At 40.2% G+C, this 25,706-nt stretch overlaps 1 protein-coding gene across 2 annotated transcripts in view; it reads left to right on the top strand.

Annotated features, from left to right (window-relative positions):
• The window catches only part of LOC141157026 (FRAS1-related extracellular matrix protein 1-like), a 264,796-nt gene that overhangs the window by 167,027 nt on the left and 72,063 nt on the right, over nucleotides 1-25,706 (top strand). The window contains exons 26-28 of one of the 2 annotated variants that reach the window (XM_073643738.1): nucleotides 14,780-14,981; nucleotides 16,449-16,593; nucleotides 20,455-20,584. In XM_073643738.1, coding sequence (XP_073499839.1) covers nucleotides 14,780-14,981; nucleotides 16,449-16,593; nucleotides 20,455-20,584 — 477 coding nt within the window. The remainder of the gene's footprint in view (nucleotides 1-14,779; nucleotides 14,982-16,448; nucleotides 16,594-20,454; nucleotides 20,585-25,706) is intronic. The other variant, XM_073643739.1, reaches the window with a different exon arrangement.

Genomic DNA, 25,706 nt, shown 5'->3' with positions numbered 1-25,706 from the left:
AGAATATAACTACTATAATACTGCCCACTATGTACAAGAATATAACTACTATAATACTGCCCTCTATGTACAAGAATATAACTACTATAATACTGCCCCTATGTACAAGAATATAACTACTATAATACTGCTCCTATGTACAAGAATATAACTACTATAATACTGCCCCTATGTACAAGAATATAACTATTATAATACTGCCCCCTATGTACAAGAATATAACTACTATAATACTGCCCCTATGTACAAGAATATAACTACTATAATATTGCCCCTATGTACAAGAATATAACTACTATAATACTGCTCCTATGTACAAGAATATAACTACTATAATACTGCCCCCTATGTACAAGAATATAACTACTATAATACTGCTCCTATGTACAAGAATATAACTACTATAATACTGCTCCTATGTACAAGAATATAACTACTATAATACTGCCCCCTATGTACAAGAATATAACTACTATAATACTGCCCCCTATGTACAAGAATATAACTACTATAATACTGCCCCTATGTACAAGAATATGACTACTATAATACTGCCCCTATGTACAAGAATATAACTACTATAATACTGCCCCTATGTACAAGAATATAACTACTATAATACTGCTCCTATGTACAAGAATATAACTACTATAATACTGCCCTCTATGTACAAGAATATAACTACTATAATACTGCCCTCTATGTACAAGAATATAACTACTATAATACTGCCCCCTATGTACAAGAATATAACTACTATAACACTGCTCCCTATGTACAAGAATATCACTACTATAATACTGCACCTATGTACAAGAATATAACTACTATAATACGTACATTATGTACATACAGGAATATAACTACTATAATACTGCTCTTTTGTACAAAAATACGTCTGTTATAATACTTCCCACAATGTGAAATGATATATCTATGTTAAACCATAGGTATATAGCACAGTTAGGTTCCAACACATTTAGGATTGAATATAAATAGAGAAGAAACCTTTGTCTAAAAGTCACTGTAAAAATAGTATTTTCAAATTAATTTTCTCCAACTTTAAAAGTGGTTTCTTAAGTTGAAATTGTTTTTAATAAAGAGACATGTATAATAATTTGTGATTGTTGATCTTAATAGTTTAGACCACTACTGAACAATAATTTCCTAATAACTGAACTGTGCATCATTTCTGACTGCTGGGAGACATGGTGCTGTAATTTGTGACACTCTTAGGCTGGGAGAGAAGTACAGTCATGGCCAAAAGTGTTGGCACCCTTACAATTGTTCCAGAAAATTAAGTATTTCACCCAGAACATTATTACACATACACATGCTTTGTTATACACGTTATTTCCTTTCTGTGTATTGCAACAATACAAAAAAAACGGAGAAAAAAAACCATTGGACATAATTTCACACAAAACCACAAAAATGGGCTGGACAAAATTGTTGGCACCCTCAACTTAATATTTGGTTGCACATCCTTTGGAATAATAACTGCAATCAATCGCTTCTTATACCTCTCACCTGGAGTTTTGGACTGCTCCTCTTTTGCAAACTGCCCCAGGTCTCTCATATGTGAAAGCATCTTGTCCCAACAGCAATTTTAAGATCTTTCCACAGGAGTTCAATGGGATTTAGATCCAGACTCATTACTGTCACTTCAGAACTCTCCAGCGCTTTGTTTCCTTCCATTTCTGGGTGTTTCTTGAAGTATGTTTGGGGTCATTGTCCTGCTGGAAGACCCATGACATAGGACGCAAACCCAGCTTTCTGACACTGGGCACTACATTGTGACCCCAAATCCTTTGATAATCTTCCGATTTCACGATGCCTTGTACACGGTCAAGGCGCCCAGTGCCAGAGTCAGCAAAACAATCCCAAAACATGCTTGATCCTCCACCATATTTGACTGTAGGTACTATGTTCTTTTCTTTGTAGACCTCATTTCATTTTCAGTAAGCAGTAGAATGATGTGCTTTACCAAAAAGCTCTATCTTGGTCTCATTTGTCCACAAGATGCTTTTCCAGAAGGACTTTGCCTTACTCATATACATTTTGGCAAACTGCCGTCTAGCTTTTTTATGTCTGTGTCAGCAGTGGGGTCCTCCGGGGTTTCCTGCCATAGTGTTTAATTTCATTCAAATGTGGGCGAATAGTTCGGGCTGACACTGATGCACCCTGAGCCTGCAGGACAGCTGGAATTTCTTTGGAACATGATTGGGGCTGCTTATCCACCATCTGGACTATCCTGTGTTGAAACCTTCCATCAGTTTTTCTCTGCAGTCCACATCCAGGGAGATTAAGTACAGTGCCATGGGTTGTAAACTTGTTGATTATGTTGCACATCGTGGGCAAAGGAATATTAAGATCTCTGGAGATGGACTTGTAACCTTGAGATTGTTGATATTCTTCAACAATTTTGGTTCTCAAGTCCTCAGACAGTTCTCTTCTCCTTTTTCTGTTCTCCATGCTTAGTGTGGTACACAAGGACACATAATGTTAAGATTGAGTCAACGTCTCCCCTTTTTATCTGGTTTCAGGTGTGATTTTCATATTGTCCACACCTGTTACTTGCCACAGGCGAGTGTGAACGAGCATCACATGCTTGAAACAAAGTTGTTTACCCACAATCTTGGACAGGTGCCAACAATTTTGTTCAGCCCATGTTTGGGGTTTTGTGTGAAATTAAGTCCAATTTGCCTTTTTTTTCAGTTTTTTTGCGTTGTTCCGATACACACAAAGGAAATAAACGTGTGTATAACAAAACACATGTCATTGCAATAATTTTCTGGGAGAAATACTTAATTTTCTGGAACAATTTTAAAGGTGCTAACACTTTCGCCCATGACTGTATCTGTTTCTTCTTTGATATTCTATAATGCACAGTTTAGCCTTTCAGAAGCGGTTGTGCCGTAGCTGATAACCCTTTAAACTTTATTAATTACTGGTACCATGACAAGAGGTCCTGAGTTCTATCTCTTTCCTCAAAGAGTCATAATACGAACCTTTAAATGTAAATAACTATTTTTTTTTTAACTTTTGGAATAAAGAGATACATTTTTTTGCCAAGCTTTCCATCACTGTCACACACATTGGTTTGAACTTTGCATTTCCATGAATATTCATCAGTTTGCACTGTGCTGACTTATTTTTTGTAAGATCCAAGATGCAGCTTGAGAGGGGGGCTGAGGCAAAATTGAGGTTTGGGATTTGATGGGATCAAAAAATAATGCCATTCGATTGAGAATCCATGTGTACCTTGTGGGTTTTTGTACAAACCGTACATTGTGACCAGGGTTGTAAAGTTGTGCTGTTGTGCTCCAGGGTGTCGGATAGACCCCGGCATTCATGTAATAAGGCATGTTCAAATAACACATCTTCAGCGTTTCAAATTTACGACCTTTGGATCTTGCAGGCTCCTTGTTGGAAGTTCCTGTGGCTCACCGGGGGTAAATATGAGGTTTGGCATTTGGAAAGAACCTCAAATCTGCATTCAGAAGGTGTTGGAGCAGTCACTGGCCCGTGTTGTGATTTCTGTAATGTTGTGTGTGCATTTAGATTTGTGCGCACTATTAATGAATTTCGGTAAATGACCCCCGGGGCTCGTTAATAGGAAATGATTTATTTGTAGAGCGTTTTTGGTGGTAATTAGATTAAATAAAAAAATGTATTTATTGCCATCATTTTAACGAGCTTCATCTGCTTCTCTTCAGCATCAACAGTCCATAAATATCCTCATCACTAGTCCGTCTACTGGAACGTCCTCACTCTTCCTGTCCACTGATATTAGCCAACACATCTTGATGTTTTTGATTTCTCCCTTTTGGAAGTGGAACTCGGTTTGACTTTATGTATATAAGGACATTGCTTTCAACTTCTGGTGACCTTGTGCTTCTCCAAAACATCTTGTCTTCTGTTTGGGTCTTTGGCTTTTGATCTAATCCCCAAGATCCTCAATGACATGTTCATGAATGCAGAGATTATCTCCTCTGGTGCTTGATGTTCTTTTTAAAGGAGTTGTCTAGTTTAAAAAACCATTTATCATGATCCCTTTTAGAAAATCTACAATTAAAGGGGTTTTCCATCATCGAAAAATATGGCCCAACACATTTGTATCCATGTAAGACAACCAACAAACACAGCAGATACCCGCATTCCCTGGATCCAGCGACAGCTCTCCGCTGATTACTGGCTGCAGCGGTGACATCACATCTACAGGGCACATCACCGCTGCAGCCAGTCAGCTCTGCCAAGCAAGGCCGCACAAGCCAATGAGTTCAGTAATTGGCTGCAGAGATGATCTGCGATGTAGTTTTAACATCACCGCTGCAGTCAAAGCCCTGAGACCGGAGCAGCAGTGTAGAGGCAGCGCAGGACCCGAGGAAGGGGAGTACCAGCTGTGTTTGTTATTTAATTTGTATAGAAGCATTTGAAATCATATTTTTGAAGGTAGAAAACTTCTTTAAAAGTGGGAGGTTATCTGTCAAAGAAGCACTCCTCCTCCTCCTCCTCCTCCCGTCAAAGTTTTTATCCTCTTAATACATTGCAGTCATCATATTATATAGAACTGTGTACTTACAATTGCTCCTGTTGCATTTCTACCCAGCTGATTCTTCTCTGCAATATATTAAGAGGATAAAAACTTTGATGGGAGGAGGAGGAGGAGGAGGAGGAGTGCTTCTTTAAGTATCGTCATTTCTTAGCCAGAGTGAAGAACAGTATCAAAGAATAAATCTTGCTCTGAAGGACTTGTCCTGTCCTGATTTACATAGAAAATCCACATCAGTATTACACCAGTTATATTATTGTATGTGGGACAGTATTATAGTAGTTATATTCTTGTACATAGGAGCAGTATTATAGTAGTTATATTCTTGTACATAGCAGCAGTATTATAGTAGTTATATTCTTGTACATAGGGGGCAGCATTATAGTAGATATATTCTTGTACATAGGGGGCAGTATTATAGTAGTTATATTCTTGTACATAGGGGCAGTATTATAGTAGTTATATTCTTGTACATAGGGGGCAGTATTATAGTAGTTATATTCTTGTACGTAGGGGCAGTATTATAGTAGTTATATTCATGTACATAGGAGCAGTATTATAGTAGTTATATTCCTGTATATAGGAGCAGTATTATAGTAGTTATATTCTTGTACATAGGAGCAGTATTATAGTAGTTATATTCTTGTACATAGAAGCAGTATATAGTAGTTATATTCTTGCACATAGGAGCAGTATTATAGTAGTTATATTCTTATACATAGGGGCAGTATTATAGCAGTTATATTCTTATATATAGGGACAGTATTATAGTACATTCAACAGGCAACCCTGGCACACTAAACTTACCAAAGAACTGCGCCGGGCCTCCAGGGTTGCGGAGCGGAGATGGAAAAGGTCTCACTCCATCGAGCACTTCATCGCATTCAAGCAATCCCTCACTAATTTCAAGTCCGCACTCACTACAGCAAAACAAACCTACTTCTCATCTCTCATATCCTCCCTATCTCACAACCCTAAACAGCTATTTAACACTTTCAACTCTCTCCTTCGTCCCCCAGCACCTCCTCCCTCTTCTCTCATCTCAGCCGACGACTTTGCCTCATTCTTCAAACAGAAGATTGACACCATCAGACAAAACTTTTGCCTAAAGTCCACACAACCCCTCCTCATATCTACTCAACCCTCCTCCTCCAAACCCCACTTCTCCACCATTACAGAAGGTCAAGTCTCCTCTTTACTCTCCAAATCACACCTCACCACCTGCGAACTTGACCCAATCCCATCCCACCTCATCACTAACCTTACCACCGTCTTCATCCCAACCCTAACCCACCTCTTCAATCTGTCACTAACAACCGGAGTCTTCCCCTCATGTTTCAAACATGCCGCAATCACTCCCATCCTCAAAAAGCCCTCCCTTGACCCTTCCTCTCTGACTAGCTACCGTCCCATATCACTCCTCCCCTTTGCCTCAAAACTTCTAGAACAACATGTCCACCTTGAACTGTCCTCCCACCTCTCCTCCTGCTCCCTCTTCGACCGCCTGCAATCTGGCTTCCGACCGCATCACTCGACTGAAACTGCCCTGACCAAAGTCACCAACGACCTACTAAATGCCAAATCCAAGCAACACTACTCCATCCTCCTCCTTCTGGACCTGTCATCTGCCTTTGACACAGTGGACCATTCCCTCTTACTCCAGATTCTCTCATCTCTTGGCATCACGGACTTGGCTCTATCTTGGATCTCCTCATACTTAACAGACAGGACATTCAGCATCTCCCACTCACGCACCACCTCCTCATCTCGCCCCCTATCTGTCGGTGTCCCCCAAGGTTCAGTTCTAGGACATCTGCTCTTCTCCATCTACACCTTTGGCCTGGGACAGCTCATAGAGTCTCACGGTTTTCAGTATCACCTCTATGCTGACGACACACAGATCTACCTCTCTGGACCCGATAGCACCTCCTTACTAACCAGAATCCCACAATGTCTGTCCGCTATTTCATCCTTCTTCTCCGACAGATTTCTAAAACTCAACATGGATAAAACAGAGTTCATCATCTTTCCACCCTCTCATTCACATCCCCCATCTGACCTATCCATCAACGTCAATGGCTGTTCACTCTCCCCAGTCCCACAAGCTCGCTGCCTTGGAGTAACCCTGGACTCTGATCTCTCCTTCAAACCACATATCCAAGCCCGTTCCACCTCCTGCCGACTCCAACTCAAAAACATCTCCTGGATCCGTGCATTCCTCAACCACGAATCTGCAAAAACACTAGTGCACGCCCTCATCATCTCCCGCCTCGACTACTGCAACCTCCTGCTCTGTGGCCTCCCTTCCAACACTCTTGCGCCTCTCCAATCTATCCTAAACTCTGCTGCTCGACTAATCCACCTGTCCCCCCGCTATTCCCCGGCCTCTCCTCTCTGTCAATCCCTTCACTGGCTCCCCATTGCCCAGAGAATTCAGTTCAAAACCCTAACCATGGCATACAAAGCCATCCACAACCTGTCTCCCCCATACATCTGTGACCTAGTCTCCCGGTACTTACCTGCACGCAACCTCCGATCCTCACAAGATCTCCTTTTCTACTCCCCTCTTATCTCCTCCTCCCACAATCGTATACAAGATTTCTCCCGTGCATCCCCCCTACTCTGGAACTCTCTACCCCAACGTATCAGACTCTCGCCGACCGTGGAAACCTTCAAAAGGAGCCTGAAGACCCACCTCTTCCGACAAGCCTACAACCTGCAGTAAACACCACTGCACGACCAGCTCTACCCTCACCTACTGTATCCTCACCCATCCCTTCTAGAATGTGAGCCCTCACGGGCAGGGTCCTCGCTCCTCCTGTACCAGTCGCTGACTCGTCTTGTTAAGATTATGTAAATGCTTTTGTTATCTATATCCCTATCACATGTAAAGCGCCATGGAATAAATGGCGCTATAATAATAAATAGTAATAATAGTAGTTATATTCCTGTACATAGGAGCAGTATTATAGTAGTTATATTCCTGTATATAGGAGCAGTATTATAGTAGTTATATTCTTGTACATAGGAGCAGTATTATAGTAGTTATATTCTTGTACATAGAAGCAGTATATAGTAGTTATATTCTTGTACATAGGAGCAGTATTATAGTAGTTATATTCTTATACATAGGGGCAGTATTATAGCAGTTATATTCTTGTACATAGGAGCAGTATTATAGTAGATATATTCTTGTACATAGGAGCAGTATTATACTAGTTATATTCTTGTACAGAGGAGCAGTATTATGGTAGTTATATTCTTCTACATAAGGGCAGTATTATAGTAGTTATATTCTTGTACATAGGGGCAGTATTATAGTAGTTATATTCTAGTACATAGGGGGCAGTATTATAGTAGTTATATTCTTGTACATAGGAGCAGTATTATAGTAGTTATATTCTTGTACATAGGGAGCATTATTATAGTAGTTATTTTCTTGTACATAGGGGCAGTATTATAGTAGATATATTCTTGTACATAGGAGCAGTATTATAGTAGATATATTCTTGTACATAGGAGCAGTATTATAGTAGTTATATTCTTGTACATAGGGGCAGTATTATAGTAGTTATATTCTTATACATAGGGGGCAGTATTATAGTAGTTATATTCTTGTACATAGGAGCAGTATTATAGTAGTTATATTCTTGTACATAGGGAGCATTATTATAGTAGTTATATTCTTGTACATAGGGGAAGTATTATTGTGGTTATATTCTTGTACATAGAAGCAGTATATAGTAGTTATATTCTTGTACATAGGAGCAGTATTATAGTAGTTATATTCTTATAGATAGGGGGCAGTATTATAGTAGTTATATTCTTGTACATAGGAGCAATATTATAGTAGTTATATTCTTGTACATAGGGAGCAGTATTATAGTAGTTATATTCTTATAGATAGGGGGCAGTATTATAGTAGTTATATTCTTGTACATAGGGGGCAGTATTATAGTAGTTATATTCTTGTACATAGGAGGCAGTATTATAGTAGTTATATTCTTGTACATAGGGGCAGTATTATAGTAGTTATATTCTTGTACATAGGAGCAGTATTATAGTAGTTATATTCTTGTACATAGGGGGCAGTATTATAGTAGTTATATTCTTGTACATAGGGGCAGTATTATAGTAGTTATATTCTTGTACATAGGGGCAGTATTATAGTAGTTATATTCTTGCACATAGGGGGCAGTATTATAGTAGTTATATTCTTGTACATAGGGGCAGTATTATAGTAGTTATATTCTTGTACATAGGGGCAGTATTATAGTAGTTATATTCTTGTACATAGGGGCAGTATTATAGTAGTTATATTCTTGTACATAGGGGCAGTATTATAGTAGTTATATTCTTGTACATAGGGGCAGTATTATAGTAGTTATATTCTTGTACATAGGGGGCAGTATTAGAGTAGTTATATTCTTGTACATAGGGGGCTGTATTATAGTAGTTATATTCTTGTACATAGGGGGCAGTATTATAGTAGTTATATTCTTGTACATAGGGGCAGTATTATAGTAGTTATATTCTTGTACATAGGGGGCAGTATTATAGTAGTTATATTCTTGTACATAGGGGCAGTATTATAGTAGTTATATTCTTGTACATAGGGGCAGTATTATAGTAGTTATATTCTTGTACATAGGGGGCAGTATTAGAGTAGTTATATTCTTGTACATAGGGGGCTGTATTATAGTAGTTATATTCTTGTACATAGGGGGCAGTATTATAGTAGTTATATTCTTGTACATAGGGGCAGTATTATAGTAGTTATATTCGTGTATATAGGGGGCAGTATTATAGTAGTTATATTCTTATACATAGGGGCAGTATTATAATAGTTATATTCTTGTACATAGGGGCAGTATTATAGTAGTTATATTCTTGTACATAGGGGCAGTATTATAGTAGTTATATTCTTGTACATAGGGGGCAGTATTAGAGTAGTTATATTCTTGTACACAGAGGGCTGTATTATAGTAGTTATATTCTTGTACATAGGGGCAGTATTATAGTAGTTATATTCTTGTATATAGGGGCAGTATTATAGTAGTTATATTCTTGTACATAGGGGGCAGTATTATAGTAGTTATATTCTTGTACATAGAGGGCAGTATTATAGTAGTTATATTCTTGTACATAGGGGGCACTATTATAGTAGTTATATTCTTGTACATAGGGAGCAGTATTATAGTAGTTATATTCTTGTACATAGGGGGCAGTATTATAGTAGTTATATTCTTGTACATAGGGGTCAGTATTATAGTAGTTATATTCTAGTACATAGAGGGCTGTATTATAGTAGTTATATTCTTGTACATAGAGGCCAGTATTATGGCAGTTATACTCTTGTACTTATTCCTAGATATTGGAATTTTTGTATAATAGTTGTGCCCTTGTACATTCAGTTGTAATATGTTGCTCTCTTTGTTTATGGAAATTCTTGGAGGCAAACACTTTTTCATAAGAGTCGCTGTGCAGCCTCCAGGTTGCCTCCAGCATAAATAATGTAAGGACTTATAAGTGCTGCATCTTTATATTCCTCCTGTCCTATGATTTACTGCACATACTAAACTGCTTACAGAGAGTTGACTGTTTTAACATGTCGGGTAATTCTGCATTCAGAGTCACTAGGGAGAGATACCTCTGGCAAAAGTTCAGGAGTCAGTGTTTTGGAAAGATTTGTATGCCCAGCTCCCTTATGGATGTAAGTCCCGTATGATGGATGTGGAATGTTAGAGACATTAACTCTTACTTTGTTCGTTGTTTACTGTAAAGTACAGATACGTTCGATGATTTGTTTAATTTGGAATTTTGTTTAAAACATTTTTTGGGTGAAATATACCACCTTAACTTTTAGGATTCTTTTTTTTTTTTTGCCAGTTTGCTTGTTCTTCTACATGGGGTACAAATGCTAACTTGACACCAGCCTTCATAATACCCATTTACCTTTCTAAAGACCCTGGGTGGGTAAAAAAACAACAACAATATCATCCATTTTCCTGCTTTTTTCTTCCAGTTCTAATCTGTTATGAACCAGGAAGCTCTGGTTGAATTATGTTTTCATATTGGAGGGTTTTGAAAGGGATGATAAAGATATTAGAAATAAAAATACAGGTCATAATATAACATGTAAAATAATAATAGTTTTAAAAAAAACTTTGGTTATCAATAGAGAATATTATAATTTTTTTTCATTTATTTTGTTTTATAAAATGTTACATTTGTGCTTTAGAAAGAAACTGTTATGTATATATATATACAGTACAGACCAAAAGTTTGGACACACCTTCTCATTTAAAGATTTTTCTGTATTTTCATGAATTTGAAAATGGTACATTCACACTGAAGGCATCAAAACTATGAATTAACACATGTGGAATTATATACTTAACAAAAAAGTGTGAAACAACTGAAAATATTTCTTATATTCTAGGTTCTTCAAAGTAGCCACCTTTTGCTTTGATGACTGCTTTGCACACTCTTGGCATTCTCTTGATGAGCTTCAAGAGGTAGTCACCGGAAATGGTTTTCACTTCACAGGTGTGCCCTGTCAGGTTTAATAAGTGGGATTTCTTGCCTTATAAATGGGGTTGGGACCATCAGTTGTGTTGTGCAGAGGTCAGTTGGATACACAGCTGATAGTCCTACTGAATAGACTGTTAGAATTTGTATTATGGCAAGAAAAAAGCAGCTAAGTAAAGAAAAACGAGTGGCCATCATTACTTTAAGAAATGAAGGTCAGTCAGTGCAAAAAATTGGGAAAACTTTGAAAGTGTCCCCAAGTGCAGTTGCAAAAACCATCAAGCGCTACAAAGAAACTGGCTCACATGAGGACCGCCCAAGGAAAGCAAGACCAAGAGTCACCTCTGCTTCTGAGGATAAGTTTATCCGAGTCACCAGCCTCAGAAATCGCAGGTTAACAGCAGCTCAGGTTAGAGACCAGGTCAATGCCACACAGAGTTCTAGCAGCAGAAACATCTCTTCAACAACTGTTAAGAGGAGACTTTGTGCAGCAGGCCTTCATGGTAAAATAGCTGCTAGGAAACCACTGCTAAGGACAGGCAACAAGCAGAAGAGACTTGTTTGGGCTAAAGAACACAAGGAATGGACATTAGACCAGTGGAAATCTGTGCTTAGGTCTGATGAGTCCAAATTTGAGATCTTTGGTTTCAACCACCGTGTCATTGTGCGACGCAGAAAAGGTGAACGGATGGACTCTACATGCCTGGTTCCCACCATGAAGCATGGAGGAGGAGGTGTGATGGTGTGGGGGTGCTTTGCTGGTGACACTGTTGGGGATTTATTCAAAATTGAAGGCATACTGAACCAGCATGTCTACCACAGCATCTTGCAGCGGCATGCTATTCCATCCGGTTTGCGTTTAGTTGGACCATCATTTATTTTTCAACAGGACAATGACCCCAAACACACCTCCAGGCTGTGTAAGGGCTATTTGACCAAGAAGGAGAGTGATGGGGTGCTACGCCGGATGACCTGGCCTCCACAGTCACCAGACCTGAACCCAATCGAGATGGTTTGGGGTGAGCTGGACCGCAGAGTGAAGGCAAAAGGGCCAACAAGTGCTAAGCATCTCTGGGAACTCCTTCAAGATTGTTGGAAGACCATTTCCGGTGACTACCTCTTGAAGCTCATCAAGAGAATGCCAAGAGTGTGGAAAGCAGTCATCAAAGCAAAAGGTGGCTACTTTGAAGAACCTAGAATATGACATATTTTCAGTTGTTTAACACTTTTTTGTTAAGTATATAATTCCACATGTGTTAATTCATAGTTTTGATGCCTTCAGTGTGAATGTACAATTTTCAAAGTCATGAAAATACAGAAAAATCTTTAAATGAGAAGGTGTGTCCAAACTTTTGGTCTGTACTGTATATATATATATATATACACATACATACAGTTGCATAAATAAATTAACTTGTTGATGATATTCTAAGTTAGTGAGATGCATGTGTGTGTATATATATATATATATATATATATATATATACATACATATTATTCATCCTTGGAAAGCTACCGCATGCAGATTTTGTCAGGTCATCAGGTAAATAAGGGGTTAACGGGCACGGCAGGCGAAAGTGCTTATTTCTTAAATTCATGGCCTAGTTTACTAATCAGATGTCACAAGATGTCAGGTAGGGAGACATCATTTAAGAAACACAGAATGCAGTTAGTGAAGCAGCTAATGAGCTGGACAGAGCCATGAAGGTGAACGTCCCCAAGGGTTGTGCAAATTATCCAAACAGGTGAAAAAAAGAAAAGTTTTTCCCCTCATAATCTTCGTTATATAAATCTCTGAATCTTCTGCAAAAGTTGCAAAAAAGAAATAGAAGAAGATAATTATTTACATATTCCCATTGCATCTATACTTTGTTGCCAAATTTGCACCAGTTTTTTTTAACAGAAGTCAAAAATTATAGCACATGAAAAATTTGTGCAAAAATTTGCAACTTTTTTCCCGCCTCACTCCAGTTTTGAAAAGTGACATGAAAAAATACAGTAAGTGGGGTTAACCTGAAAGAGGTGATGGGCAAGAACTATTTGATGGATTTATTTTTGGTAAAGATAAATTTAAATTTTTTTACATAATTTAGTTTAAATCTACACCAGAAGGCGTAGGAGGGCAAATTTCTTTTTCTAATGGCCCTAGATGCAGTCAATTTATTAAGAAACATATACATTTTAAAAAATTTTTTGAAGTTTATTCCAGCAAACTTCAGTTTTAGATTGACATATAAATCTTCTCCAGTATTTTTTTTCCATTAGAAATACAGGCACATAGAGCCTATATTATTGGGAGAGACAGAGCTCATATCCAACCTATATTACTGGAAGAGACATACAGACCGCGCATCCAGCCTATATTACTGGGAGAGACACACAGACCTCACATCCAGCCTATATTACTGGGAGAGACACACAGACCCCACATCCAGCCTATATTACTGGGAGAGACACACAGACCTTACATCTAGCTTATATTACTGGGAGAGACACACAGATCTCACATCCATCCTATATTACTGGGAGAGACACACAGACCTTACATCTAGCCTATATTACGGGGAGAGACACACAGACCTTACATCCAGCCTATATTACTGCCGGAGACACATAGAGCTCACATCCAGCCTATATTACTGAGAGAGACACAGAGCTCACATCCATCCTATATTACTGGGAGAGACACACAGACCTCACATCCATCCTATATTACTGGGAAAGACACTGAGACCTCACATCCATCCTATATTACTGGGAGAGACACTCAGACCTCACATCCAGCCTATATTACTGGGAGAGACACACAGACCTCACATCCATCCTATATTACTGGGAGAGACACATAGACCTCACATCCAGTCTATATTACTGGGTGAGACACACAGACCTCACATCCATATTACTGGGAGACACATAGACCTAACATCCAGCCTATATTACTGGGAGAGACACACAAACCTCACATCAGCCTATATTACTGGGAATGACCCACAGGCATCACATCCAGCCCATACTACTGGGAGAGACACACAGACCTCACATCCAGCCTATATTACTGGGAGAGACACACAGACCTCACATCCAGCCTATATTACTGGGAGAGACACACAGACCTCACATCCAGCCTACATTACTGGGAGAGAAACACAGACCTCATGTCCAGCCTATATTACTGGGAATGACCCACAGGCATCACATCCAGCCCATACTACTGGGAGAGACCCATAGAGCTCACATCCATTCTATATTACTAGGAGACCCACAGAGTTCACAATCACAATGTATTAAAGAGATAGACAATTACACAGGAGAAAAATATGATCCTTAGATCACGCTGCAATCTCCATGTCAGGGGATCTGAAAATTAATGAAAGAAATGAAGATTGTAGACTGAAATTTAGTGCAATTTTATTAATCAAATATAACTGCTAACATATGAAAAAAAAATAGTTTTGCATGTTACAGGTGTCCTTAGATTTTAAAAAGTGCTATTAGGCTTTAAATCTAATTTTTACCTAAAGAAGAGGCAGCCCTGCTCAGAGGACCCCAACTTCTCTCATAATGTATCTTGGTGGACAGTTTTGACTTTTCTCTTTTGAGAAATTAATCTCGAGAGCGAGGCATTTTTCAGAGCAAGGAAAAAAACATCATAAAAGTCAATAGAATTATAATTTCCCTGCTTTCCATTAGGTGAACCATGTGGATAAAACTCCTCCAAAATTAGTGATCAAGGAGAATCCGTCTACTGTGGAGACCATGAAGGATGGAAGGTCGACCATCCAGATCACATCCTGGAATCTGAGGGCATCAGACACTGATAGTGCAGATGAAGACCTCTTGTATGTTATTCTGAGATCGCCACGCTTTGGACACCTGGAAAATGCAAAATCAGGTAAAGACAATGTGACTTGTGTAATATCATCAAGTTGGTTTACATTTGGGTCTTTAGGTTTCTCACTGTGCAATGTTCCAGTGATTATTACATGTTGTTTTAGGTCGTCCCCTTCTTCCTTTCTCCTAAACTCTTCTGAGCCTTAGTGTCTTCATCCATGAGATGGATGTGTTCACATAATATTTCCACAGTAGGATAAAGCACCTTTATGATCATTTGTGCTTCCATTGGATGGTGGCACTTCATGTGGTCAATGATCCATGGTTTGTTTCCCTCTCAGTCTGTGAGAGTATCAAAAGAGTTGGCATAATTTGTGAATTTATTGGGGTTTTTTTTGCCTGGCTTTCACACTTCTAATTGGACCATAACCCAGACGATAACCTGGACAATAATCTAGACCATAACATAACCTAAAGTAAACCAAAAGGTGGACTATAATATAGACCATAATAAAGATCATAACTTAGACCATAACCTGGACCATCAGGTAGGCCATAGCCTTAACTATAACTTAGACCATATCCTTGACCATGACATGGAACACGACTTGGACTACAGCCTGAACCATAGAGTGGACCATAATCTAGAAACTATAACTTTGGCCATATACTGACCACAACTTTGACTATGAGATGGACTATACCCTGCAAAATAACTTGAACCATAATCTGCATCATAATGGACGGGGACAAGGAAATAAGATGGAAAACACTTTGGAACATAGCCTTGACCCTAATTTGGTATGACTTATCCCATATAACTTATAACTTGGACCATACCCTGAATTATATCTTGGACCATAACCTGTAAAATAACTTGGACTAAAATATGGACTAGACAAAAATTTGACCATGACCTGGGAAATTATTTTATTTGAAAATATTTTCTAGTGTCTTAAAAGTAAAAGGATTACATATACTCATGGTTTCTTCATTGGCATAATGTGGTTTCCCAATAACATATCATAAATATGTTCACGTTATGTTCAGGCCACACATTTCTGATTCTGTTGGGACTTCCATCTGAAGAAATGAAAAATGGGATTCTTGGAAGGAACCAATTGCTGCAACGAGGCTGAGTCAGTTTGTGCTCTGTGTTGCCTCTGTTCGTGTAGTGTTTGTCTTTTTTAGGTGGGCAGTGGCACGAATGTGTGGTAGACTGGGTTTTTATGCCCACCTAAAAAATGGACCCTGCTAGAATGGATGCCTGAAGGAGCACAAGGTGAGTTTGCCGCCTCATTATAGTGAATGATTCTGTTGGTGATTTCATCCCAATCCCATTTTTAAGGACTTCAGACAAAAATCCAGAAGGAACATCGAACGTGTGGTGAGAATGTAATGTGAACCCAGGCTTACTGACATTAATTGCAGCCTGACGAATCCATCCTCCTTTAATGTAGTTTCCCTTACTGATGTCTTAAGATGCTCATTGTGCTTAGTGTTGTGTCTGAAGCTCTCTGTTCTGCAGGAGATCACATTGGACGAATATTTACACAAAGAGACATAAACCAGAGAATGATTCGCTACATTATAAATCCCTTGTATGAAGTAAATTCTGACAGTTTTGAATTTGAAATTTCTGATACAACCGGGAATAAGATTTCTCCTGAAACGTAAGTGCATGTCAACAGTACAAAAGGCTGAACTCTACATATACAATTCTATCTATAATGTGAGAAGGTCACCGGTTAAGGGATGGGTTTTTGTGAACATCTGAAGAGTGGATAGGAGGCTGTTCACCATATCTCCACCCCAGAGTGTTGTCCAGAAGGTAAATATGGAGCCTTTGGATTCATTCAGTGTTCGGTGTGTCTGGAGATTAGAGCTCCAGAGCTGTACTCATGTTAAATAGAACTGAACTTCGTTTTGTTCCCCTGAGTGGGCGGATCCCCGCAGCCACACAGGCTGTACTGTACTCTATTTTTTGTTTTTCCCATTATACCAGAAGGGCCGTGTTTGTTTTTCCTAATTGTGAACTGGTTTATGCAGTACGTTTTTAATAAACTAGTTGAAAACTTAAACGGAAAGTGTTCCTGTGACTACCTCTGTAAGAAGCCGAGTGAGTCGATCTACCACAATATATCTATGTATATATATACACGCATATACGGTGCTTAACATAAATCATTACACCCCATTTGAAAAGTAACATTTAATCAATATCTCACCGAACACAAGAACATTTTCCAAAATTTTGACAAGACTGAGTTTCATACAACATTTTTGTAACCCATAACATGAAAGTAAGATTAATAATATAACTTTCATTACAAAATCTTCAGTTTTACTCAAATTAATTGATGCAAAAAATGAGAATGTGTTGCCCCGGCCGGCCGCTGTGGTCACGGTAGTGGTGCACGGCTGTCCGAGTGCTGGTCAAGTTCGACCGGGGTTGTGCGACAGTCTTTGTGAATTGTGGGGCTAATAATAAAATAATAAAAAGGTTTGTGACGCAAGTTAGGATGTTCGGCCTGCTATGGGCGGGCACTGATGAAAGCCCCTGGGAGTTAGGTGGTGATGAACAGTGCCAGATGATTAACCCTTCCCAACCAGGGCTGGCTCCCAGGGGAGTTGGAAGGGGAATGGTGCAGCAGAGAATAATCAGCATTAGACAGGGTAATAATCAGTTTGTACCTTTTACTGAAGTTCTGCAAAAAGTTCCAGAAGATTTCATACAACTCACACAAAGGGTTTTGGTTGGACCTGCATGGTGAGGGTTCAGTTTCTCTGCTGTGATGTAGTGTAGCCTTTCTGCTGCTAATCATATCTCTGGTAAAAGACTCCTTGGACCCCAGGGATCCAGGATAGACAGGTACTGGATCCGTGATCCCATCTAGAGAGCAGGCAGTTTGAATTCTGTGGAAAACACTTACTTTCTGTTGCAGCAGTGTCCCTGATTCTATGCGCTGCTGAGCTCCTGGGCAAAGCACTTTACTGCTCATTATATGAAGAGCGAGCAGTCTCTCAGTTTCACCACGGACCCTGGAAGTCTCTGTGGCTCTAGTGACTGATACCCTGCCTCATGCAGCTTGTCCTTGAAGAAAGCATGCTGCTCCTCTTCATCTGGACCTCCATGTTGCTATTTCTCCTCACATCTTCACTTCTCTTCTGAAGCACCTCCTCCCCCCCTGAGGGATCGTGCACACTTCCTGGTTCAGGCAGAAGTGCACAATCCTCCAGTAAGGGATCGGGTACAATGTTTGGATGCAGTTCTCCCAGCAGAGAAACCAGCCCTCACCATAGCTGGCAATACATATAAAAGTATATTACACATGCAGGAATTTTGTGGCACTAAAGACACGGGCGCCACAAGTACACCCCACATAAAAAACTACATTGTGTACCTTGGGCATGGAATAAACTTTTTTTTTTCATCTATTTTTTGCTATGTATGGAGTGTGACCTTTTTTCTCCTACCTATCTGTCTGTCTGTCTGTCTCTCTGTCTATCTATCTATCTGCTATCAAATTCAAAGAAGCTTTATTGGCAGTATCAAATACACATTAGTTTTGATAATAGGGATAAGGACTGTAGGAACGATGGCTGGGGGCACATCCAGGGTGGGGGCTATGGAAGTCCATGGGATATCATAGTTCTGTTTCCTGCAGCCTATAGGTTGGCTATCTATCTATCTATCTATCTATCATTTATCTATCAATCTACAGTGGTGGCCAAAAGTATTGGCACCCCTGCAATTCTGTCAGATAATACTCAGTTTCTTCCTGAAAATGATTGCAATCACAAATTCTTTGGTCTTATTATCTTCATTTAATTTGCTTGCAAGGAAAAAACACAAAAGAGAATGAAGCAAAAATCAAATCATTGATCATTTCACACAAAACTCCAAAAATGGGCCAGACAAAAGTATTGGCACCCTCAGTCTAATACTTGGTTGCACAACCTTTAGCCAAAATAACTGCGAACACCTGCTTCCGGTAACCATCAATGAGTTTCTTACAATGCTCTGCTGGAATTGTAGACCATTCTTCTTTGGCAAACTGCTCCAGGTCCCTGATATTTGAAGGGTGCCTTCTCCAAACTGCCATTTTGAGATCTCTCCACAGGTGTTCTATGGGATTCAGGTCTGGACTCATTGCTGGCCACCTTAGAAGTCTCCAGTGCTTTCTCTCAAACCATTTTATAGTGCTTTTGGAAGTGTGTTTTGGGTCATTGTCCTGCTGGAAGACCCATGACCTCTGAGGGAGACCCAGCTTTCTCACACTGGGCCCTACATTATGCTGCAAAATTTGTTGGTAGTCTTCAGACTTCATAATGCCATGCACACGGTCAAGCAGTCCAGTGCCAGAGGCAGCAAAGCAACCCCAAAACATCAGGGAACCTCCGCCATGTTTGACTGTAGGGACTATGTACTTTTCTTTGAATGCCTCTTTTTTTTTCCTGTACACTCTATGTTGATGCTTTTTCCCAAAAAGCTCTACTTTTGTCTCATCTGACCAGAGAACATTCTTCCAAAACGTTTTAGGCTTTCTCAGGTAAGTTTTGGCAAACTCCAGCCTGGCTTTTTTATGTCTCGGGGTAAGAAGTGGGGTCTTCCTGGGTATCCTACCATACAGTCCCTTTTCATTCAGACGCCGACGGATAGTACGGGTTGACACTGTTGTACCCTCGGACTGCAGGGCAGCTTGAACTTGTTTGGATGTTAGTCGAGGTTCTTTATCCACCATCCGCACAATCTTGCGTTGAAATCTCTCGTCAATTTTTCTTTTCCGTCCACATCTAGGGAGGTTAGCAACAGTGCCATGGGCTTTACACTTCTTGATGACACTGCGCACGGAAGACACAGGAACATTCAGGTCTTTGGAGATGGACTTGTAGCCTTGAGATTGCTCATGCTTCCTCACAATTTGGTTTCTCAAGTCCTCAGACAGTTCTTTGGTCTTCTTTCTTTTCTCCATGCTCAATGTGGTACACACAAGGACACAGGACAGAGGTTGAGTCAACTTTAATCCATGTTAACTGGCTGCAAGTGTGATTTAGTTATTGCCAACACCTGTTAGGTGCCACAGGTAAGTTACAGGTGCTGTTAATTACACGAATTAGAGAAGCATCACATGATTTTTCAAACAGTGCCAATACTTTTGTCCACCCCCTTTTTTAGGTTTGGTGTGGAATTATATCCAATTTGGCTTTAGGACAATTATTTTTGTGTTTTTTCATTGAAGACAAATTAAATGAAGATAATACTTCCAAAGAATTTGTGATTGCAATCATTTTCAGGAAGAAACTGAGTATTATCTGACAGAATTGCAGGGGTGCCAATACTTTTGGCCACCACTGTATCTATCTATCTATCTATCTATCTATCTATCTATCTATCTATCTATCTATCTATCTATCTCTCTCATATCTATCCATCTCATATATGTCTATCTATCTATCTATCTATCTATCTATCTATCTATCTATCTTCTATCTCATACCTATCAATGGTTTATTATTGTGAATATCTGCAGACTAGAAGTGAAATGGTCGGTATTGGAGCTGACTGAATCCTATTATCGTGTATGTGAGAGCGCTGGGACTCTCGCAGTGAAAGTGATGAGACGAGGGAGCAGTAAAGATCCAGCGTTTGTTGGAATAAAGGTAAAATGTTACTGTTTTACTAGAAGTTTGTAAAGTTTTGAAAGTCACTGGATATTGCTATACGTTATGTGGCAGTATGAAGTTGCAGGGATATTTTAGTTGTGAGTGAAATAAAACTTGTTCATTGATAAATGAAAACTTTCACAGTTTTGTGACTTCCTTTGTCCTGTTTACATAAATCTGGCTCAGATTTGTTTTTTGTTGTATTAGATCTGTCTATTGTTGCAAGTCATGCATCTGACGTGATGGGTTTTCCCACCATGAAATCTATTAATACAGTATTTCTGCTCACTGACACTAAATAGAAATCTCTGAAATGACAAGACAAAAATTGCAAAACTTTGATGCTGGGGTATAACCACCCCCTCAGAGACCAGGGAGTGACAGGAAAGCTATCTACAAAGTCATAGATATGCTGCATAGTTACATAGGTTGAAGAAAGACTTCGGTCCATCAAGTTCAACCTTTCTCCACCAGTTCTCCGTTCTCTATCGCCAGATTATTTATAACCCACAATGTTTTGTGTATGGAGGAAATCATCCAGCCCTTGTTGAAAGCTGTTATAGAGTCGGCCATCACTACCTCTTGTGGTCGGCATTCCACAGTCTGACTGCTCTAACTGTAAAGAATCCTTTCCTGTTTAGGTGCCTGAATCGCCTTTCTTCCACCCGTAATGAGTGTCCCCTGGCCCTTAGTATGGTCTTTGGAAGGAATAAGTCATGTGCCGTCCTTTGTACTGACCACACATATATTTATGCATGTAAATGATAACTCCTCTGAGGCATCTTTTTTCTAAACTAAAGAAGCCCAACTTTTCCACCCTCTCATCATATGAGAGACCTCCATCCCTTGTAATAATCTAATTGCCACCTTTTCACTGATTCTAAGTTTCCAATGTTCTACTTTCAATGTGGAGCCCAAAACTGGATCCCATATTCCAGAAGTGGCCTCACCAGTGATTGATAAAGGGGTAACAATATGTTGGGATCACAAGATTTGATCTCTCTTTTTATACACCCTAAAATCTTGTTTGCTTTTGCAGCTGCTGCTTGACATTGAGTGCTGCACTCAGCTTACTTGTAACCAGAATACCTAAGTCCTTCTCCTGTTCTGTAGTCTTGAGTATAATTCTATTTAATGTAAATGCAGTAATAGGATTACTCTGGCTGCGGTGCATTATTTTACTTTTATCTACATTACACCTCATCTGCCATGTGTTTGTCCAAGCAGAAATTTTAGCTAAATAATTTTGTAATTTTATATTGTCAAGCTCAGGTTTTATTATCCTACAAAGACTGCAAAGACTGACACTTAACACTCAATCCCATCCACAAGGTCATTAATAAAGAGAATAAAAGGAATAGGGTCTAGTACAGATCCTTGTGGTCCCCACTTCTCACAGTACAGATCCTTGTAATCCCCAGATCTCACAGTACAGATCCTTGTGGTCCCCACTTCTCACAGTACAGATCCTTGTGGTCCCCACTTCTCACAGTACAGATCCTTGTGGTCCCCACTTCTCACAATACAGATCCTTGTAGTCCCCACTTCTCACAGTACAGATCCTTGTGGTCCCCACTTCTCACCGTACAGATCCTTGTGGTCCCCACTTCTCACAGTACAGATCCTTGTGGTCCCCACTTCTCACAGTACATATCCTTGTGGTCCCCACTAGTGTTGAGCCACCCCCGTAGTGTTCGGGTTCGGTTCGGTTCGTCGAACACCGGGATGTTCGAGGAACTGTTCGTCGAACTGTTCGTCGAACACCTTAGAACACCGTCGAACACCGTTAAAACCAATGGCAGGCAAACAAAAACACATAGGAACACATAGAAAACACCTTCAAAGGTGTCCAAAAGCTCACAAACTGCTCAGAAGACGCTTTCTTTAAAAAAGCCGGCCGGCAATTCAGCAGCGGCATACACCGGTACCCGACAATTTAGACATGAAGGAATAGAGCATCACACATAGATTAGATAGATAGAAACATGTCAGTCACATATATATGAAGTACAGTGACAGTGTTGCTTACTGTACTTGTCATTTAGTGTAAAGGATTTATTAAAAAATATAATAGTGTTTTCGTGCACCGTCTCTTTAAAAAAGCCGGCCGGCAATTCAGCAGCGGTACCCGACAATTTATAACAGACAGAATAGAGCTTCACACATAGATTAGATAGATAGAAACATGTCAGTCACATATATATGAAGTACTGTGACAGTGTTGCTTACTGTACTTGTCATTTACTGCAAAGGATTTATTAAAAAAAATAATAGTGTTTTCTTGCACCGTCTCATTAAAAAAGCCGGCCGGCAATTCTGCATCTGTACCCGACAATTTAGAATAGAAGGAATAGAGAATCACACATAGATTAGATAGATAGAAACATGTCAGCCACATATATACGAAGTACAGTGACAGTGTTGCTTACTGTAATTGTCATTTAGTGTAAAGGATTTATCAAAAAAAATAATAGTGTTTTCTTGCACCGTCTCTTTAAAAAAGCCGGCCGGCAATTCAGCATCTGTACCCGACAATTTATAACAGACAGAATAGAGCTTCACACATAGATTAGATAGATAGAAACATGTCAGTCACATATATAATAAGTACAGTCATAGTGTTGGTTACTGTACTTGTCATTTAGTATTAAAATAAAGGATTTATTATTAAAAAAAATTGGCGTGGGGTTCCCCGTAATTTTAGTCTCTAGCGGAGGTTAAGCAGACGGCTGGGGCAGATGTTTGAAGCCTGGGAAGGGGGTAATACCCACGGAGCTTCCCAGGCTACTAATATCAGCCCCCAGCTGAATACCTAGCCTTTACTAGCTATTAAAATGGAGGACCCCCCCCAAAAAAATGACGTGGGGTCCCCCCTAATTTAATAGCTAGCAAAGGCTAGGCAGACAGCTGGGGGCTGATATTAATAGCCCAGGAAGGGAGCCATGAATATTGGCCCCCTCCCAGGCTAGAAACACCAGCCGTCAGCCGCCCCAGAAATGGCGCATCCATAGGATGCGCCAATTCTGGCACTTAGCCTCGCTCTTCCACGCTGCCCTGTAGCGGTGGCAGGGGGTAATAGGGTTGGGGTTGATGTCAGCTTATAATGCCAGCTGACATCAAGCCCAGGTTAGTAATGGAGAGGCGTCTATAAGACACCCCCATTACTAACCCCATAGTCAAAGTTAAAAAAAACACAAACACCCAGAATAAAGTCCTTTAATTGAAATAAAGACACAATCCTTTATTGTTCTAAATTAAACCATACTTACCATCACGCCCATTCCATCTGAAGCCAACGATCTCCTGCAATAAAAGAAAAATAATAAAGCAACCTCATCCTTACCTTTCCATGGTTCCCAGGACAGCTTCAGCTCTGCTACATCGAGATGACAGGCTGGACCGCAGCAGAAAGCTGCCATCCAGCCTGTCATCCCGCAGACACTGAGAAGAGCAGGCATGCTTGCGCTCCTCAGTGTCTGACTGTGACGGCATCCAGATGAGCCGACAATGAACTCGGCTCACCTCATGTACGTCACTGACAGCGTGGGAAAATTCTCCTGCACTCAGCGCTTCAGCGTGAGAATTTTCCCACGCTGTCAGTGACGTGCATGAGGTGAGCCGAGTTCATTGGACATGACCTCGGCTCATCTGGATGCCGTCACAGCCAGACACTGAGTAGCGCAAGCATGCCTGCGCTTCTCAGTGTCTGCGGGATGACAGGCTGGATGGCAGCGTTCTGCAGCGGTCCTGCCTGTCATCTCGATGTAGCAGAGCTGAAGCTGTCCTGGGAACCATGGAAAGGTAAGGATGAGGTTGCTTTATTATTTTTCTTTTATTTCAGGAGATCGTTGGCTTCAGCTGGAATGGGCGTGATGGTAAGTATGGTTTAATTTAGAACAATAAAGAATTGTGTGTTTATTTCAATTAAAGGACTTTATTCTGGGTGTTGTGTTTTTTTTAAATACTTTACTAGAAATTCATGGTGGTCATGTCTAATATTGGCGTGACCCCATGAATTTCGGGCTTAGGGCCAGCTGATAATGCCAAGCTGGCCTTAACCCCTTTATTACCCAGTGAGCCACCGCACCAGGGCCCTGGATGAGTTGGGTACAGCGCCAGAAGATGGCGCTTCTATGAACGCGCCATTTTCCGGGGCGGCTGCGGACTGCAATTTGCAGCGGGTGGGGCCCAGAAAGCTTGGGCCTCCCTGCGCTGCAGATTCCAGCCCCCAGCTGCCTAGTTGTACCTGGCTGGACACAAAAATAGGGCGAAGCTCCACGTATTTTTTTTTTTAAATTCATGAAATTCATGGAATAATTAAGAAAAAAAGGGCTTCCCTATATTGTTGTGTCCGGCTAGATACAAATAGGCAGCTGGTGGTTGGGGGCAGCCCGTTCCTGCCTGCTGTACCTGACTGGACACAAATATAGGGCGAAGCCCCACATCAATTTTTTTTTCATTATTTCATGAATTTCCTGAAATAATTTAAAAAAAATTGACGTGGGGCTTCCTGTTACCTGCTACATCCTGTTATCTCGATGTAGCAGAGCTGAAGCTGTTGGGTTCCCCTTAATTTTAGGCTCTAGCGGAGGTTAAGCAGACGGCTGGGGCAGATGTTTGAAGCCTGGGAAGGGGGTAATACCCACGGAGCTTCCCAGGCTACTAATATCAGCCCCCAGCTGAATACATAGCCTTTACTAGCTATTAAACTAGTAAAGTGGTCACCACTTCTCACAGTACAGATCCTTGTGGTCCCCACTTCTCACAGTACAGATCCATGTGGTCCCCACTTCTCACAGTACAGATCCTTGTGGTCACCAATTTTTTTAATAATAAATCCTTTATTTTAATACTAAATGACAAGTACAGTAACCAACACTGTCACTGTACTTCATATATATGTGACTGACATGTTTCTATCTATCTAATCTATGTGTGATGCTCTATTCCTTCCATTCTAAATTGTCGGGTACCGCTGCTGAATTGCCGGCCGGCTTTTTTAAAGAGACGGTGCATGAAAACACTATTATTTTTTTAAATAAATCCTTTACACTAAATGACAAGTACAGTAAGCAACACTGTCACTGTACTTCATATATATGTGGCTGACATGTTTCTA

This window comes from Phyllobates terribilis, unplaced genomic scaffold, assembly GCF_046119375.1.
Source record: "Phyllobates terribilis strain yellow unplaced genomic scaffold, ASM4611937v1 Scaffold_8__6_contigs__length_399053987, whole genome shotgun sequence".
NCBI classification, from domain to species: Eukaryota; Metazoa; Chordata; class Amphibia; order Anura; family Dendrobatidae; genus Phyllobates; species Phyllobates terribilis.
The sequence above is the reverse complement of the archived record's forward strand: the minus strand, read 5'-3'. Positions and strand labels throughout refer to the sequence as shown.